At 34.4% G+C, this 19,522-nt stretch overlaps 1 protein-coding gene across 1 annotated transcript in view; it reads left to right on the plus strand.

Annotated features, from left to right (window-relative positions):
• LOC150104381 (TIP41-like protein) overlaps positions 1 to 19,522 on the plus strand; it is a 115,555-nt gene that overhangs the window by 73,960 nt on the left and 22,073 nt on the right. The window contains exons 4-6 of the mRNA XM_090396965.1: positions 439 to 538; positions 3,887 to 4,018; positions 14,260 to 14,355. Of these exons, the coding sequence (XP_090253091.1) occupies positions 439 to 538; positions 3,887 to 4,018; positions 14,260 to 14,355 (328 nt within the window). The remainder of the gene's footprint in view (positions 1 to 438; positions 539 to 3,886; positions 4,019 to 14,259; positions 14,356 to 19,522) is intronic.

Consider the following 19,522-nt stretch of genomic DNA (forward strand, 5'->3'; position numbering starts at 1 on the left):
GTGAGGTCCGATGATCAATGGACCCTCGACACCGCAAGGTAAAAGAGGGTATAAGGAAGATGATGATGATTTGTCCATTGAAATTTTTATAACTTGTGGAACTGCAAATTCTTATTCGGTTTATCATCTGCATTATATTCTTATTGTCTCATTAATATGTGATAAACATGATTGATTTTATATACTATATTTACAGTATATAGTTAATTAAATCTAAAAACACAACTGATAGCTATGAAAAAATTTTTGGTAAAGAGTATGGAGCTGTAAAGGAGTATGTAAAAGGTTAATAACTCTTAATTTATATGATTAATACAGTTAATTTCAGCTTAATTATTCTGTTAATTTTAAGATAAAAGTTTCATGAAAACAGTCTCTATATGCCTCTACACTGTATTCTATAGGCAGGTTTAATGTTTCTGTTAATTTTATTTGTAGGGCTTGCAGTGAACATGTTAAAGAGGTTGTGAAACCATTTGATTGGACTTTTTCAACAGACTATAAAGGTACTTTATTATCAGGAGAAAAAGCATTAAAGGTAATTACATAAATTGATATTGTTTAAATCATGTTACATTGATTGCAGCTTAAAGACCAATTTTGCCAACAGTAGGCTATGAGTTTGGATAGGATAGATGTTGAAGAAAGTCTGTACTTAGTAAATGTTATTTATCATCTGGTGTAACATTTCCTTGCTTATAGGAGGGATAAAATGGCACGAAGTCCATATTTTGTCAGTAGAGCTGAATCTGTGAACTCATCCGTAGCCCATTTGTACCTTTAGTACTTACGTGATATTCCTTTTTTCAGTATGACTTCTATTTAAAAAAAAAGGGGGGGGGGTGTTCTCAGGTGTCAGTGAGCGGTTACTTCTTCCAAAATAAAAAAAGAAAAATGGTATCTTAACTGGGATATTGCATATCTTGTCACATATAGCAACATAACATCCAAATCATAAAGGACAATGTTAATACCAGAAATGCAATTTTGAAATTATGGGACACAATAAAATTATCCAAAACAGAGATTTAATAACAAATAAGAGATGTTAGCTCCCATCCATGAAATATTTTTGCTACAAACCTGTATTACATTCATACTGTAGGTGGGCTAAGAATTTTTTTTTTTGTCTATTTTATTAGTTTTATGTATTTCTTTGGGATTTTCTACATGGTCCATAAATCCTACTCTAGTGACCAAACACGAACCTTTTTCAAGCCACTACAGGCCTCCAATAAGTGGGTAGTGGTCTTACACCAGTTGATGACATTCATTCCCACCTAAAGATTACTTTGATACCAAATTCAGTGTATCTTGCTTATTTATTATGAATTACAGTCATATATTAAAACACCAAGTTAGAACATAAGCAGAATGTTGATTCATACTGTTCTTTTTTTTACTATATATTCAGCAGAACATAGCATTTTCATACCTCCAAACTTGAGAAGATAGGGATGAAGTAAACTTTTTTTACTTGGTGTGTATCTAGTCACTTGATTCTTGTAGTTCAGATGAAGGACTGGGAAAGTGACTCCTGGTATGTAATAAAAGTCACTTAATTCTTGTAGTTCAGATGCTCTGGGAAATTTTTTATAGTCCAAAAATACTTGAAATATGGAATAAGACTTCTGTTTCTCTGTCGAATATATCTCCTGAAGAGTTTTTTAAAATACTTCTTTGAGGTTCTTGATTTTGCCAAGGCATTTGGTAGGATTCCTAAAGGGTAGAGTGGGGGAGGCATTACCGAAGCATAGAGAAATAGGTATGAAAAACAGACATGACATTGGATAGGAGAATGGTTGATTCATGGATAGCACAAAGTAGTGTGTGGAGGTTCTGAGTCTATGAGAAAGAGGGTGACTGGATTCTGTGCTTGCCCCCCTCCCTTTTTTTTTTGTTTGTTTATTTAACTTGTATATTAATATTAGGATTGGTGTGGATAGTGGTATACATCTATCTGCTTGGTGATGCAAAGTTCATAAGGAACATATCTTATTAAAAAAAAAAAAAATCTTTGTAGATTACTCTGAACAAACTGGTTCTCTGGACAAATGATAATAAATATCAGATTAGTATTACTAAGTGCAAGAATTGTAATTTGTTACAAGTGATGATGAAACTGAATCTCTGACGAGTGGTGGTAGACAAAGCAAGTTCTCAGGTGATATCATTTCATTACTTTGGATTGTTCAATATATTGCCTGTAAACAGTGGACACATTTATTTAGTTTCATAATTGCAGCAGACACATTTATCTAATGGCAAAATTAAAATTCTTATATTGTTCAAATTGATGAGAGTACAGTCATACCTCGGTTAACGTTACCTCTGTTAACAAAGTCCGCAATTTCAAGCCCCATTTTACGTAAAAATATAAAAATTTTAAGGTCAACCGCCGCCAATCATTTGATTGGCGAACGACAGAGACTTGTCACATACTCCCAAGCTGTGGGTGTGTCTGTATTAACAGTTTTGCACATCATCTGCATAATTTAGTCATTGCTTACACTTCGTAGGGTGTGTTTCGGTGTGGTGCATTGCAATAAATGACGTATGTTCTCTGATAGCATTATTGTAGATTTTGTAAATATTAATATTTAGTTAAAATGTCAGAATCAATGAAAAGAAAAGCAATTTCTTTAGAAACTAAATTACATATCGTACAACGTGTTGAAAGGAGTAAAAGAAAATTCGATGTGGCACATTCTTTAGGATTAGCGAAGTCAACTTTAACAACCATACTTAGTCAATCAGAAAAAATAAAACAGTCTGCTCAGAATTGTACAGATGTTACAGCAACCAAATTAACTTGCTTAAGGAGTCCAATTTTATAAAAAAAAAATGGAGAAAATGTTAAGTTTGTGGATAGATGATATGTCACAACATCATATGCCTTTTAAATCAAATGGTGATTCAAGAAAAAGCATTATTTTGGTTTAATCACCTGAAATCTAAACAAAGTGAAGAAATTGTGGAAATTTTGCAGCTTCTCGTGGTTGGTTTGAGAAATTTTTAAAAAACGGGCTGGAATTCATAGTGTAAAATTATCAGGAGAAGCTGTGAATAAATTTACAGAAAAACTAAAGGAAATAATTGAACGAAAAAATTTTTCAGTGAAAAGGATTTAGGAAGAAGTGTTATTGTTAAGTGACCAGTGTTAAATGCAATAAATCTGTATAGGCAATTGTTAAATGAAAGAGAAAAAAAAAGCATAAACGATCAACTTTAGATTCGTATTTTAAAATGTCGTGATTTTATATTTGTTAGGTATGTAATATTGACTTTTTATTTCATTAAAGCTTTCCTTTTTTCAAAAAGTCTCATTTTGTTTGCATACAAATGCATCCCTATTATGGCCATAGTATTTTTATCTCTGAGAACGAAGGTTCGCTTAACCAAGTAATTTCATGGAATGCATCCTCTTTGTTAATCAAGGTATCACTGTACTACTATTATAAACATAAATAGTAGGATGTAATGTATGTACAATAAATGCATAATATTTATAATGAAAGTATTTGAAATTAGATAAATTAAGCAAATAAGGAAGTGACAAAGGAAATAATGCATTTTTGAAATTTTTTTTATTCTTTTTGTATATATTCTCTAGTTTACACATTTGTGAATTTACCCTCAAAGAAATGCAACAAGTTGGCCAGCAGAACATGGGATTACTATTACTAGCTACTGGATCACTTTGATACAAATGTGCTCGTAAATATGCATGTCTCTAAAGTTCTAAAGCCCTACTTCAAACATATCTCAACCTTAATGATGGACTTCCATGCCAAAAATATTAGAAATTGTTCTTTTTTTTTTACATAAGTTTTTTTACATAAACATCATGCAGACACACTTCATTTGATCCTAATCTCTACTCTAGGTGTCTCCTACTGAAGAAAGAATTGACATAGAAAAACTGAAGGTGAGAGAGAAAATAATGTTCTATGAAGATATTCATCTCTTTGAAGATGAACTTGCAGATAATGGTTGTGCACAGTGTTCTGTGAAAATGGTGAGTTTTTTACTTCGTATGTATTTGTGTGTAGGTGAGATTTTTCATTACATACTGCTAAGACTCAGATATTATCAATTAGGAGCATCAGAATTTGATAGAAAGAGATTTTGTAATTATAGTTTTGCCACCAATTGCAACAGAAATGGACACAAAATTTTGATATTAACCTAAATGTGATACAAACACTTATTACTTTTGACCTTGTTGTATTGTAATACTTGCATGGGTCATGCTAGGTATTTCTTGACTAGATTGCTGTCAGTTTACTTCCAGATTGGTTTTATCATACCTCTGATTTTATCAGCTCTTAATTTTCAATCCTCTAAAGCAGCATTTCTCAACCAAGCCCAAGGACCAATAAAATGCCTAAAACAATTCTATGGACCACTAAGTTATGTAATTTTTTTTAAATGTATGTGGGGATTACCAACATATACATATTTACATACAACATTTTACATAAACATTTACAAATACATTTGGAAACATAATTAACTTGGAAGTAAATGATTAAAAGTGTACCATCACTAAACAAAGTTTTAATTTTTATTAAACAAATAAAGGTATCAGTTTCTTATTTGCTGTGGCAAATGACTGGGCATATCAACGCCATCCTGCTGATACCCCATTCATCTGCCCACAGCAACTTTTATATTTTATGTTATCCCCACTCATCTGCCCATACTCATTAAGCTCACCCTGCAACATTTTTAGCACTGTTAGTACCATGGGAAAATGCATGGGGAATGTCAGCACCGTCCTGCTGATACCTTCATTCATCTGTGCACAATGACGTTTATCTTTAATCCCCATTCATCTACCCACAGCAACGTTTATATTTTATATGTTATCCCCATTCATCTGCCCATACTCATGAAGCCCCACCACAACTTTTATCTTCACGCACTCTCTGATTCGACCTGCGACATGTAAACTGTTCCATTCGCTAAGTGCGCTGTGAGACGAGGGGAAAATGTTGTTCTTATCTTACTCCATTCATCATAATAATGAATATGAACTTCACATCCATGATTTCCATCATGGATGACATGATGGAAACCATGTCATCCATGTCCTGTCCCAAACCATCCCCTGTATATACCCAAAAATTTCACTCAGAACATCCCAAAGCAATTAGTTCCCCCCCCCCCCCCCCCCACACACACACACACTTCCGGCCAATACGAATCACCTCATTTCCCTGAGGAGTTTTCCATGACCAGCAAAAAAAAAAAATTTAAGACATCCTGTTATGTGAGGTCATTCCCAATATCTATAAACAGTTCAACCCACGATGTCAGTCACATAGCGCCATCCACGTGGTCGGGCGCATTTTCCCGCCAGCGACCGTATGCATATATACCGCATGCATGTGATTTGTACTAATCGTGCTATGATTGGTGGTTTTAATTATATCCATCCTGTTTTATCCAGAGGCACAACACTGGTCATCGTAAATCTGGCAGATTCATTAATCGTGTGGTGGTTTTATTTATATCCGTCCTGTGTGCTGCTTGAATTCGTTACGTTGTGATGTGTTTGAATTTTTAATGATACGTGTGACATAATGATTAGAAATATATACATGTTAGCACAAGAATAATGTTTAATTTGCTAAATATTTCAGTCTGAATATTACAGACCATCTTCAGTGGCTACATAGGAATAGTTTTAAAAAACAAAGTGGAATACGAACAATTGATCATTCATACATAGAACGTGCTGCGTCATGTCATATCGCTAAGTAATAGAAGAGTAAATATTTAAAAAAAAAATAAAAAACTAATGTGTTATCCTGATTAAACTTTCCCAAATTTTTGATATAGATATACAGTCATTATGATTCAAGTTAGGACGTTGAAGTAAGGCCTCTACACTTTAAATAAACATTCAAATTTGTAGCGACATCTGTGTAGGAGGAAAGTCTTGGACCAAAAGATGTTGTGGTTTGTTTCTAATCCATGCTGAGCTAATCCAGATTTCTCAGGTTTGTTGTGTTGAATTGATGACTGATGCTCTTGAATTCTTTTTTCTGTGGAACGTCCAGTTTGTCCAAAGTAAGAAAGATTACAATTACAAGGAACTTGATACACACCAGGTAGAGACAAGGTTGAGCGTTTATCTTTAGATGAAGGAAACTGGGTGAATAATTTGTTAATAGGTGTAAGTGGCTGTTAGATCATATTTTTTAGAATTCTCGAAATTGGTTCTGAAATCCCGGAAATGTAAGGAATTGGAACTCGACATATTGAATCTTGGTTGTTCTGTGTTGGTTTGTAAGAATTCAAAAGATGTTGTGTACTCTTTTCGGAGAAGCCATTTAGTTTCATGTGATGCTTGATAGTTGAAAGTTCCTTCTGTAATAAATGAGAAATTGAACAGTTAGTTTTTGCTCGTCGAATTAAACATTTTGCGACTCCTGTTTTTTGACAATGGTGATGAGCAGATTCTTTGAGAATATAACGACCTGTGAAAGTTGGTTTTCTGTAAACTGTTGTTGTAAGAATACCAGAAGGTGAACGGATGAGAAGGACATCTAAAAAGAATAACTTGTTGTCTTTTTCAATTTCCATGGTAAACTTTATACGAGGATGTAAGGAATTGATACTGCTTAAAAAGGAAGGTAAGGAGTCTCTGTCGTGAGGCCATATAGCAAATCCTCAGCATGGATTAGAAACAAACCACAATATCCTTTGGTCCAAAACTCTCCTCCTACACAGATGTCACTACAAATTTGAACGTTTATTTAAAGAAGGTGTAGAGGCCTTATTTCAACGTCCTAACTTGAATCGTAATGACTGTATATCTATAGCAAAAATTTGGGAAAGTTTAATCAGGATAACACATTAAATTTTTTTAATTTTATTTTTTTAATGTTTACTCTTCTAATACTTAGCGATATGACATCATGCGGCGTGTTCTATGTATGAATGATCAATTGTTCGTATTACACTTTGTTTTTTAAAACTATTCCTATGTAGCCACTGAAGATGGTCTGTAATATTCAGACCGAAATATTTGGCAAATTAAACATTCTTGTGCTAACATGTATATATTTCTAGTTGTGATGTGTGTTTCTGTACAATTCATAATTGTATGGATGTTGTTGTTTGCATGCGACGGATTCGGAGTGCTCGGGCTCATATTCCCACAAGCGACAGTATGAGATACGGAACTTTACTAACGAGATGCGGGCAGCTATCCTCCTCGCCAGCAGAGCTGACCCTCACCGTGACATTGCTCTATGTAACTTTCGTTTCATCCCCGATTTTGGAAATGGATTAATTCCAAAACCAGTAACGAGAATAATTGAAAACTGTAGTCCAAATAAATAATATGATATAATTATGTTACTAATTACTTTTAATGAGATGGTTCAGCTTCTCGGCCTTTGCAGAGTTGCTGGATATCTAGCTCAATATTGGTTAACTTCAGCCGAAGATCGGCACACACACTAAGACGATTTCTGTATTTTGTTTGAAAGGAGCAATGGAAATCCTTTCTCACAAAGATAGGTTGTAGAAAACTGCATGCTGATTTTCAGTGCTTCTTCAGACAATTCGGAAAATTCACTTGTCACTGAAGGCGAGATGCAGAATCAAGCCAAACCAAGATGATGGAATTGTATTTTAAGCCCACTGTCACTTGAAAGCTCAATTAACTGTTCTTTTTTCGATAACGAAAGGTCGTTTTCATGACTCTAAACCTGAAATCTCAAACTCACAGAAATTTCTTATAAAAGTTATTCGGAAAATATATTTCAAAGTTTTGAGGTGGTCACAAACTCCTTCCCAGAAACTCGGAATCAACAAAAAGATCATTTTCTACTAAAAAGGATTCCAATGTTTGAAAAGGTGCAAATTATCTGTCTTTTACATAAACTAATGCACAACACTAGTTTTTTTTTTTTTTTTTTTTTTCTGGGATGCCTTTATTTTGTCGTAGGCATCAAGAACAGTTAAAGAATTTCTCTGAAGGGAGAGATTTAGTTCATTTAATTTCGAAAAAATGAAAGACAGGATGGTGTTGATAACCATGCTTCGTCAACAAGGAGTGATGCAAAATTAGAATTACGTTCATTTACAACAATAAAACTTTGTGCCTTAATTGAAATGAGCTTGTTACTTTGCCACTGGAAATCCAGTGAATTTCAGAATGAAGCAAAAGTTGTATATATTCACATTTCATTTCATCACAGATAATAACCTGTTATTTAGTGTTCGAGCCTTAATAAAATTAACTAGCTTTACAGCGTTGTATAGCACAGTTTTAAATTCTGGTGGCATTCCTTTGGAGGTCAACCTTTCCCTATGTATGAAACAATATACCAGATTGATATCCGGAGTCACTTCCTTGACCATAAAAACAACCCCAACTATGCTGGCCTGTAAGGGCACGAGCTCCATCCAAACAGAAGCCCATGCATTTTTCTCACTGGATCTTTTTGTGTATAATGCAATTATTGAGAGTGTGAAATATTCCTTCTACAGTTGTTTGGGATGACAAAGTTCTACAAAACAGAATATCATCATGAATGTTATCATCATGCACATATCTTACATAGTATATTAACTGTGCATCATCTATAACATCAGTAGTCTCGTCTATTTGTAACGCATAATAAGGACTCTTCTTAACTCTTTTGATTAACTGAGATTCTATGTAACCTGTCATATCATTAATTCTGCAACCTACAGTGTCATTGAAAGAGGAGTCAAATCAGCATCGTTTAGTAACTTGTTGCCAAACATAGTTTTTACCACGTTTTATAGATGGAAGTAGTAAATTTTCTCTGATAGAATGTGTGTTCGCTATGCTCAAACTTAAGAGATAGATGCTTCCAGTGCCTTGCTATTAATCGAACCCATGGCCGAAACTACATCTTTCCCATGATTTAATGTCGCTAAGCGTCAATTTTTTATTTATTTATTTATTTTTAAATTTTTTTAACATCGCAATGTTTAGTTTCTAAAAATCGGAGTTTTGCAGGTTTCATGCACTCGTTCAACAACACTTCATAACACAAAACACATTAAGGTTTCTGTTCACTTTCATCTCCACACCAAGTAAACCTGAATTCCAAATACGAACTGTTATGTTTCCTACTGTATTTTTTCTTTGAATTGCTTGTTTCTTCTACTTTAATAGTATCAGATTTACTCACCATTACAACATGTGTACCACAATTAGGGTTAACATCACCTGTTTCATTTGTTCTTCTTTTCAAAGTCCTAGTTCTAAGCCACTTTTCCATTATTAAAAAACCTTTCCAAAAAATATATAAATACTGGGGTTAACTCACGACACATTTTGTCCAAGTATTGCTTAGCACTTCTGAAGGTATACTGAGCCTTGGTCGAAGGAGGAAAACCTTCAGTAATAAAAATCAATAAACAACAAGCAATTGGTTGAAATGTGGATAACACATGTTCACTTCAAATCTGACAAAACAGCAAGGTAGGTGGAAGCAATAAAACTATATTGTTGTTCACTTCACCCTTCTTATTATTTGTCATTCTGCAGCTACAAATTATTATAGTGCCAGAACGACGAGTAATAAAAGAGGGGTGAAATGAACAACAATATAGTTTTATTGCTTCCTCCTTTGAACATTCTGCTGTTATTTGCTTTTTTTTTTTAAGTTTCCATTTGATTTCAATAATTTTTACTTCTTCAATTTTAATTTGTTTGGATAATTAAAAAATATATATTTAATTAATTTAAGTCTGCCTCATCGTTGCAGACCACAGGTTGAGAAACACTGCTCTAAAGCACTCCTAATCTGATATGCCTTTTTCATATCATTTTTGCATTAAATTCTTGTTTTGATAATCTTTCATCTCTCATTCTGTTTATTAATCCATCCCAATATCATTATCTTGCTTATACATTATTGAATATTAATAATTCCAAATTATTTTTGAACTCTTCTGTGCGCACTGTTTTGCTCTTTGATTTTCCTTCAGCTTTTGTCGTTGGTCTCCAGTTTTTGATCAACTGTTTTATTTATAATCCGACCCTCAGATCCCTATGTTTAAACTGGTTTCTGTACTGTCTTGGAACTCAGTTACCTATCTAAGTATTCATTGGGGGATCCAGTAACATTGATTTCATCCAAATAATATCCCAACTTATCCTAAACTTTTTTTTGTTCAGTATCTGCACCAATAGATTCTGCACTTAATGTGTATCTGGTTTTGAGATCCTGCTGGCTGTTTGTTTGGCATCAAAGAAACATAATGATCTTTTATGCAGTCCAATAAGAAGAAATATGAAGATGTCAAATCATCCATTGTTGGAGGCCATGATTTTCAAACTCCACAATCACTCAACATCTAGGCAAGTTCTCATTTTGAAATCCTGTTATGGTATTGTAATAGTGAGGCAGCACTCCATTTTGTTGAAACAAATTTTCTCTGCTGTCTCACAAAAGCAGTTCCCAAGCATTCCCAAAGTAATCATTTTTAGTTTTTTTTCAACAAAGACAACAAACACGCTGAACATTTTTTCCTTCAGAATGTCTGCTAAACCTTCAACTGTAGTATGGGAATTATTCACATCTCACATTGTATTGATAGCCTGACATGAAAATGGACACTGTCACTGAACACATTACTGAGACATAATGAAATTTGATTTTTCTCTGAAATCATAAAATACCTTGTGCATTTTCTTGCTTCAACATTTTGATGTATATTTGTACTACCTCTTATGATGAATTGAGATCCTCATGCATTAATAGATTAAGTGGTTACTTTGTGAGTTATTTCAAAAAAGTAACATTGTTTTTTTAGGTACATTCTGCAAAATATATAAATTTCACCTGCAACCTATAAGAACTGTGTTGTTATTACATGTACAAATTATTGTAGGACTCTAGCTGAATTGATTTTATATATGCATAAAATTAAGATTGCAATAACTGCATTCTAAATGGATGGAATTAAGTAACATTTTGTGATTTAGAATACCCACAAGAAGAGATTTTTGTGATTCATACTGATAACACTGGACAACAAAATTTTACAAAAATCATGCCCCCAGATTCATTTAGTCATTTTTTATAGATTTTGAGGTGCTGAACACAAATATGACAGTGAAAATGCAAATTTGACTATGGTTTGTGACGGATTCGCAGTAGTTTCTTATATGATAGAGTAATACGTATTTATCACATATACTGGTAAATGTCTGCTTCTATATCCGATGTCACTTGTATAGCCGCTCAGGATCATCTTTAGCGAGCATCCAACAGTAGTTAGCCAACATAGAAGTGAACCACTTTCCCTGGTATCGTTTCTCCATTCCTGATGAAAATGTTCACCATGCTCATCGCTAACCATGCCGCATCTGTCAGGAAAGAAATCCAAGTGGGAATGGAGCAAGTGTATTTTTAAGGACATATTGCAGCCAAGTTTGATACAGAGACAAGTCCTCAATGGATGTTAATTTTAACATCTCGTCTTTAATTTTTTTGCTTCACTGAGTTGAAGGAATTTGTCATCCAGATACTTGAAAGCTGATCCAGTCTGGTCCATGGCTTTTATAAAATTTTTTTTACCAGACTGAGTTTGATGTGTAGGGACAGTAGCAAAATTTTGTGTATTTCTGCCATTGCTGGGTGTTGCACATTCTTCTCTCCAACCTTCAGAGATTTCCTTGCAGGGGCCAGTCTTTCTTCACATAGTGCAAAGTCCTTGCTCGGCTGTCCCATTCACAGAAAAAACAGCAATACTTCATATGTCCCAGCTGCAGATCCATCAATACTCATCACTTTCAAGTCACCACAGAGATGCCAGCAATACTTGCTGTATTGAAGACAATCCAACAGCTGTTTTAGGTTGCCATAGGTTTCTTTTATGTAGATAGCGTGTTCGACTGGAATGGATGGAAGCTGGTTTCCATTATGCAGCAACACTGCCTTGAGATTCAATTTCAACGAGTCTATGAATAGTTGTGATTCGTGTAGACCATGTTTGATTCAAAGGGCATTCATCAGGTTATCCACATTGTAGCAGAACACAGGTCATCTTCCTTTCAGAAGTAAGGTGCAAATTGCTCATGATGAATGCAAAATGAAGTCCCTCATACCTTTTCCTTGAGAAGATTCCATTGTAGGTCTTGATCAGTAACTCTGCCTTGGATAGCTCCAGATCATGAACAAGATCGTTCATTACATGTGTGTGAAAATGTTTGGTGCAGATGATGTACCATGGCTGACATATGGATCATTAGATACCGAAGGCTCAGGAGAACCCAACATTGGTTTCCCTCTGTCCTCATTGTCCTCTAAATTAATGGAAAATTCTTTTGGAGGTTCAGGAACAGGAAGTCCTTCGCTGCGTGGACTGGTCAGGGAGTAGATGGTGTATGTGGGTATGCTATTGTCCACTTCTTTTTTTCTCGTGATGCCTCCTGAAACTGAACGTATTCTCTATGGTGATATCATGCAGAACTCCAAACCATAGGAACAACAAACGGCATTGACACTTTACTGCCTTTCGGCCATTTTGGAAGATTTCTAGCACACTTACAGCAGCATGTGTGGTAGTCCCCGATTTCACATCAAAAATAAAGCTGATATACCTATTTTTCACTAAAGGAGTGATTGCCTTTTTCTGGCTTGCGAACATCACTTCCCTGCAAATATAATAAAAATTATTTGCACTATTAGCATAAGTACGAGGCAACACTACAGCTGGATTTACACTTCAGGGATCACTTGTGTAGTACTTATGACACAGGAGTTAATGAGAGCGTAGCCCAGGAAGTCACACAAACACTTGCTGACCCTACCAGGCTTCACTTTATACTAATGATTGTATCATCTTACAATAGCAATGCCATGACTCAGCACTGCGTTGCTTCAGCCAGTGATGCAATATGCCACATGTTGCAATCAGGAGATTGCAACATGTGGCATTGCCAAATGATATCTATGTACATAATGTGAACTGGGTCTCTCCTAAACAAGAGCCAGCTGACAGATTTTGTCATTTTTGTGTTCAGCACATCAAAATTAGTAAAGAATCAGCTATTTTCATTTCAGAGGCAAATTGCATATTATCCAGTGTAATTAATAATTGGCTAGATGAAATTTAATGATATTAAGGATCGTCATTAAAAGTTGTCAGATCATTTTAGTTTGGAGTTTGTCAGACAATTTGATGCACATTTTGAGTTTGCACCCTTCTAGTTTTTGTTTTTTTTTAACAAATAAGTACCGTTATTCAATAGAATTCTTTGAATAACAATTTTGTCACAGCTGTCATGATAGTTGTTGCAAAAACATTGGAATATTGATAGTAAAAAATTCAGCTCTGATTATTTTAATACTGTTTTGTACGTAAACAGTCGGGGGTGGGGGGACCTAACACTGGTTGAATTGGAAACTTGCTGAGCATTAATTAAAACTGGTGTTTAGTTGGCTTAAAAAGTTTAAGCAATCTTGAACAATCTACAAAAGAGACAGAGTGCAAAAAAATAAATTAATTAACTGCCAAAGCAGATAATTAATTTTTTTTTTTTAAAGCTATAAGTGCATGTTTTAATGGTAAAATTAGGTATACCTGCAATAACTTTCCAAAAAAAATAAAAATAAAATAAACCTTTAAGTTTATGATAGTGTTAATAAATAACCACAAGATTGTATTTACAAGCGTACCTCTTTATGATTGTGTATATTCATTTCCTGAATTGTATCTGATTTTGGTTATGCATAGTAAAAAAAATGTTTTTTTTTTGTAATTATGTTATACATTGTATTTCTGTTTTCTTTTATTTTCACAAGATTTTTTTTTTTTTTTAAATGTAACTCCTGCCTATGAAAGATTATTTTGTTGTAATTCTTGTACTGTGTGTGTGTGAACTAAGGTTTTTTTTCTATTTTTATTTTATATATATATTCTTTTATATATATACATAGAACTTTTTTCAAGCCACTTCTGGCTTCCAGTAAGCAAGGTGGCAATGAAAATCATCTCCAACTTAACAACAATCACAACCACCCATGGTGGGATTCAAATGCACAGCCTGTTGTTTGTAGGATGGATATGCTAACCGCTTGGCCAACCAAGCCAGCCTAAGTTATGATCTTCTCACCTTCATATGAGCAAAAGTTTCACTGAGTTTGTTGAGATTATTTAATTTAACATAAAAGTTGATTTTAAACTTTGTTTTCTTGCATAGGAATCTTTCATCTTGTACATAAATTTTTATTTCCTTCCATTATTTTACAGAGGGTGATGCAAGGAAGTTTCTTCATTCTTTTAAGATATTTTCTAAGGGTAGACAATGTAATAGTCAGAATAAATGATACACGAGTTTACCATGAGGTAAGCATTAAATGTGATGAGTTTTAATAATATATGGTTTTTGCTAGTATTAGTGATGGATTTCTTTTAATGGTTGACATTAAAGTTATTTTAATCTTGATTTGTTTATCCTTATGCAATAATGCTTTTAGTTTTTTTGAATAGGTGGGAAGAATAGAAAATTGCATTTGTGCTGTGATGTTGGGCCTGTGCTTTTCATTAGTTGGCGGGGGGGGATGCTCTAGTGGACTTTTGAAATAATGGCATTTTTCAGTTTATCACACCACTCACATGTAGTAAGTTTACAGATGTCGTGTGTTTTAATATATATACTGCTGTAAGATTATCATGTCTTACTACCTTTCATCATCATAATCATCAAATTCCTCATATGTATCCTCAAAGATTGTACAGGATAGTTATGATAGTACTACATGAAAAAGTTACATCATTACTAACATCTGATTAACAAATTTTCTCTTAATTAATTTATCTGTCAGTACTCCAGTATTATCAGATCTTATATTTTTGTCTTGTGCACATTTAAATGTTGGGACATTGTGTTAGTAATAACCAGTCCATGTCCTGAGCAGAAATCCAACAGGTATTTGCCATTATTTCTCCAAATTTTTGCTCTTTTCTCCAAATTTTCCCAAAATATTTTTGTATATCTGACAATCATTTCCTACTCTGCTATTTAGATCCCCAACAAGGACCAACTTTTCCTTTTTCATTGTGTTAGTTGCTTTCTCTAAAGCCTCAAAAAAAATTCCTCCACTTCTACCTTAGTAGAACCTTCTGTGGGACCATAGGCACAAATAAGTCTCATTTTCGAGTTCTCCCCATTTTCATATTTGCCCACATCACTACTTGAGACTGCCTGCCATTCAAGAAGATTTGCCTCAAGTTTAGTGTTGAATACTATGTACACATATTCACACGGAGAGAAGAGGCAAGGAATAAGAAAAGTCTCATTGACTATATTATTGTTGATAGTGATGTTTTTCCACTGGTGCAGGACACCAGAGTGTACAGAGGATTTGAAATTAGGTGATCACCATTTAGTCTTGTGATAAAATTGAATTTCATATTGAAAAGAAGAACATGTAAGAAAGTTTTGAAGAGAATAAAAGTTGAGCAGCTCTCAGATGTGAACTGTCGACTAAAATGCACAAATATTATTCAAGAAAAAATGAAAGAGTTTGAGAGCAGGAACCAAACTTTGGAGATTCAGTGCCAAGCCCTGAAGAAAACGCTGATTGATTCAGCCAGAGAGGCATGTGGTGAGGTTGTGTGAGAGGATAGAAAAATCAGAACCCCATGATGGACACAAGAAGTTAAAGAGGCAGTGAAGGAAAAGAAGAAAGCATATCAAGTTCCTATCAAATAAGTCAGCTTGAGCTCTTAGAGAATACAGAGACGAATGTAAGAAAGCTGAACAATGTGTAAAACTGGCTAAACAAAAGTCATGAGAGGGCTTTGGCTGGAACATGGAAAATAAATATCAAGAAGTAGCAAGATATTCTGGGGGTTGTTCAAGAAGCTCAGAAATGGTGCTGTAAAATGAATTAGAGATGATAAAGGTAACATGAAAACAGGAGAAAAAGATATCCTTGAAGCATGGAGAAATTACTTTGAAATTAATACTGCTAAATGAAACAAGCAGCGATGACAGCACAGTGGTAAAAAACACTGACCAGACATGCAGTCAGGAATACATATCCATACTTGAACTAGAAAAAGCCATCAAAATGTGGAAAGGCAGCAGGAGTAGATGATATTTGACCAGTAATGCTCAAGTATGGAGGTATAAAAGTCGTACAGTGGCTGCACTGCATAGTTCAGAAGGCCTGGACAGAGGAACGAATTCCCGATGATTGGAGTAGAGCTCTCATAGTACCCATATATAAAAAGGGAAATAAAACTGAATGTGAGAATTACAGAGGCATTTCATTACTGAGTGTTCCTGGTATATATATGCAAGTATACTTGAGAAACGGTTGAGGAGGATTGTGGAAGAGAAGTTTGGTGAAGAACAAGCTGGATTCAGGCCAAATAGAGGCTGTCAGGATCAGATTTTCACTTTATGACAGATAGTTGTGGTGGAAGTCAAACAGACAGATCGCTGTTTGACTTCCACTGATCCCAATTAATTTATTTACCTGGACTTATAAGAAAATTACTGATTTGACAATTTTAACGAAAAATAAATAAACAGTAGCAGTACACTTAAAACGAATTAAAAATAATACAAAATAATGATAAATAAAATATTATGTTTTCAGTTTTAATTAAATTTGTTAGTAAGGAGGAATACACGAGATCAACCAAAAATCGCTCCGTGATCGACGGGTTGAACACCCCTGACATATGCCTTTTCCAGATCTTCAAAACTTAAATACAAATTCTTGCTGTTTATTCCTAAGATTTCTCAATTATTTGTCTTAAAGTGAAAATCTGATCCTGACAACCTGTATTTGGCCTGAATCCACCTTGTTCTTCATCAAGCTCCCCTTTGACAAGTTTTCTTAGCCATTTCTCAAGTCTACTTGCATAAATCTTAGGAACACTCAGTATGGATATGCCACTGTAATTCTCATTTTTCCCATTTTATAGATGGGTACTAGTGAAAACTGTGCTCCAGTCATCTGGAATTCGACCCTCTGACCAGGTCTTGTGAACTATGCAATGCAGCCACTGTAAAACTTGCTACCTTTATAGAAAAATCCAGTCTTTAGAGCACACAGTGTTATGCACACACAATGAGACAACTTCTCTTAGAGAAGTTGTTTGAGATGATAAAGGTAACATGTGAGATGATAACAGGTAACATACTAGGAAGTCATGAAACGATCAATGGTTTCTTCAGTTCACCATTGAGTCTCCAGGATTTGATTGTTATTTTCAGACTATTTCATTTTTTGATTGAGCAGTAATTGCATATGAGTATGTATGACTGAAATGAATGTACGTTTCACTTCCAGAAGTGCTTAACTTCTGATTCCTTTTAGAATCCTCTTACACACACACACACAGTCTGCACTGAGTTATGCAGTTCGCACTACAAAATTCATGTCAGTTTGACCACATGATTGCATTTTTATCGATGTATGAAAGTTTTGAGAGTGCATAACGCATCATCTGTGCTGATCTTAATTGGTCCAATGCAATAATTCTAGGATAACTTTGAATACTTTAATTTATCAATTAATTGTAACTAAATATGCATAGAGTGGGGGAACAATTTATTTGTTTTAGGATTTATTAGAAGAATGGAGGAGAATGTGCTATTTGGTTGGTATATTTGAATTACTCAAAGGTGAAAATATGTAAACCATCATTTGTAAGACATTAGAGAATGGGAAATGAAAGGTAAGAATAAGTGAGTAGAAATACTTTCATTAATGGCAAACGAATTATTAATAATTAACATTTCTGAATGTGTGTGTCCTATAAGTTGCTGGGTAAGAGCAAATAGCACGATCCTATAAAGTCTGGACATGAATAAGTGAATTTATAATGGCATAATTAAAAAAAAAAACTTACGTGGAGACAGAGTATGGTAGGAATAAATATGGTTTGATGGAGCAGCAAATAATCTCGTAAAATTTGTTGCACACGTTATTTGTATATATCGCTCCGTTTTCTAAGAAATTTATTTTGTTTACTGAGACTCAATATACATTTTATGCAAAACAGGATACATAATATCCGATCATTGTCAGAATTATCCACATTTTTGGGAATCCTACATTCATTGGTTGTTTTTTTTTAAGCGTCAACGTCTCTTCTGTCTTATCAACTTCACATATGCCGGCATTTTGTTGTAGATCATGTTTTATAATACACAGAAGTATTCATTTTTATTCAGGAATAGATAAATTTTTTCCTGTTGTTTCCGAAGACTAGCATAAAAATGTCATCATCATCAAATTCCTGCCATGTACCCTCAAGGGGTGTACAGGATATGACAGTACTACATGAAAAAATTACATCATTACTAACTTCCTATCTACAATTTTCCTCCAAATCAGTCTGTTACTTGTCAAGACTCCAACATTATCAGATCTTATATTTCTATCGTCTAAGGCACTTTGTACCGTATCAATCCACCTATATCTTGGTCTTCCTCTGGGTCGTTTTCCTGCCAACCTGGCAGAGAACACTTGTTTTGCTAATCTTTCCTCTCCCATTCTATTTAAGTGACCATACCATCTGAGATTAGCTCTGCTAATGCATTCCTGGATGCTGACAATGTCAAGTTCTTTCCTAATATCCTCATTTTTAATATGATATTGCCATTGATGCCATCTGTTCACGCCTCTAATCTTTCTCAGGACTCTCATATCTGCGGTCTCTAGTCTTTGGTCAAGTGTTTTACTTCTGACCCAGCTCTCAGATCCATAAGTTAAAATTGGTTTGAACACAGTCTTGTATACAACTAATTTAGTGTTCCGACTAATTTCTTTCTTATTCCATATGAATTTATTCAATTGACTTCCCACGATACCAGCTTTGCTGATTCTGTTGTCTATTTCTATATTTAGTTTACCATCTTCACTAAAAATTGTGCCTAAGTAGCTGAAATGTTTTACTTGTTCCACAGGTTCTCCATTCACAACACAGTTGACATTTTCAATGATTCTGCCTATTTTCATTGTCTTTGTCTTTTTATTGCTGACCTTCATACCATATCTATTACAACAGCTATTCAATTTAGTCAGAGAATCTTGCAACTTGTAGCGGATTTATTTAGAAGTATAACATCATCCGCATAAAGCAAAGAGCTGACATTAACATCTCCAATTTTGATATCAGGTTTAATACCACATTCCTTCATAATGTGATCCATATAGATAATGAATAACAGAGGGGATAATGTACATCCTTGTCTCACACCAGATTTAACATTAAACCATCTTCCTGTACTTCCTTCAATTCCAACTGCTGACTCACAACTCAAATAAAGACTAAGTATTGCTTGATATAATGCCCCATTGACACCATATAACTGCAGCGTATTGAATAGCTTCTCTCTTGGCACCTTGTCATATGCCTTTTCCAAATCGACAAAACTTAAATACAGATCTTTGTTATATTCCCATGCTTTCTCAACTATTTGTCGTAAAGTGAAGATCTGATCCTGACAGCCTCTATTTGGCCTGAATCCAGCTTGTTCTTCACCAAG

This window comes from Typopeltis vanoorti, chromosome 8 (genome assembly GCF_054136105.1).
Source record: "Typopeltis vanoorti isolate ZY-2024b chromosome 8, IOZ_Tvanoo_1.0, whole genome shotgun sequence".
NCBI classification, from domain to species: Eukaryota; Metazoa; Arthropoda; class Arachnida; order Uropygi; family Thelyphonidae; genus Typopeltis; species Typopeltis vanoorti.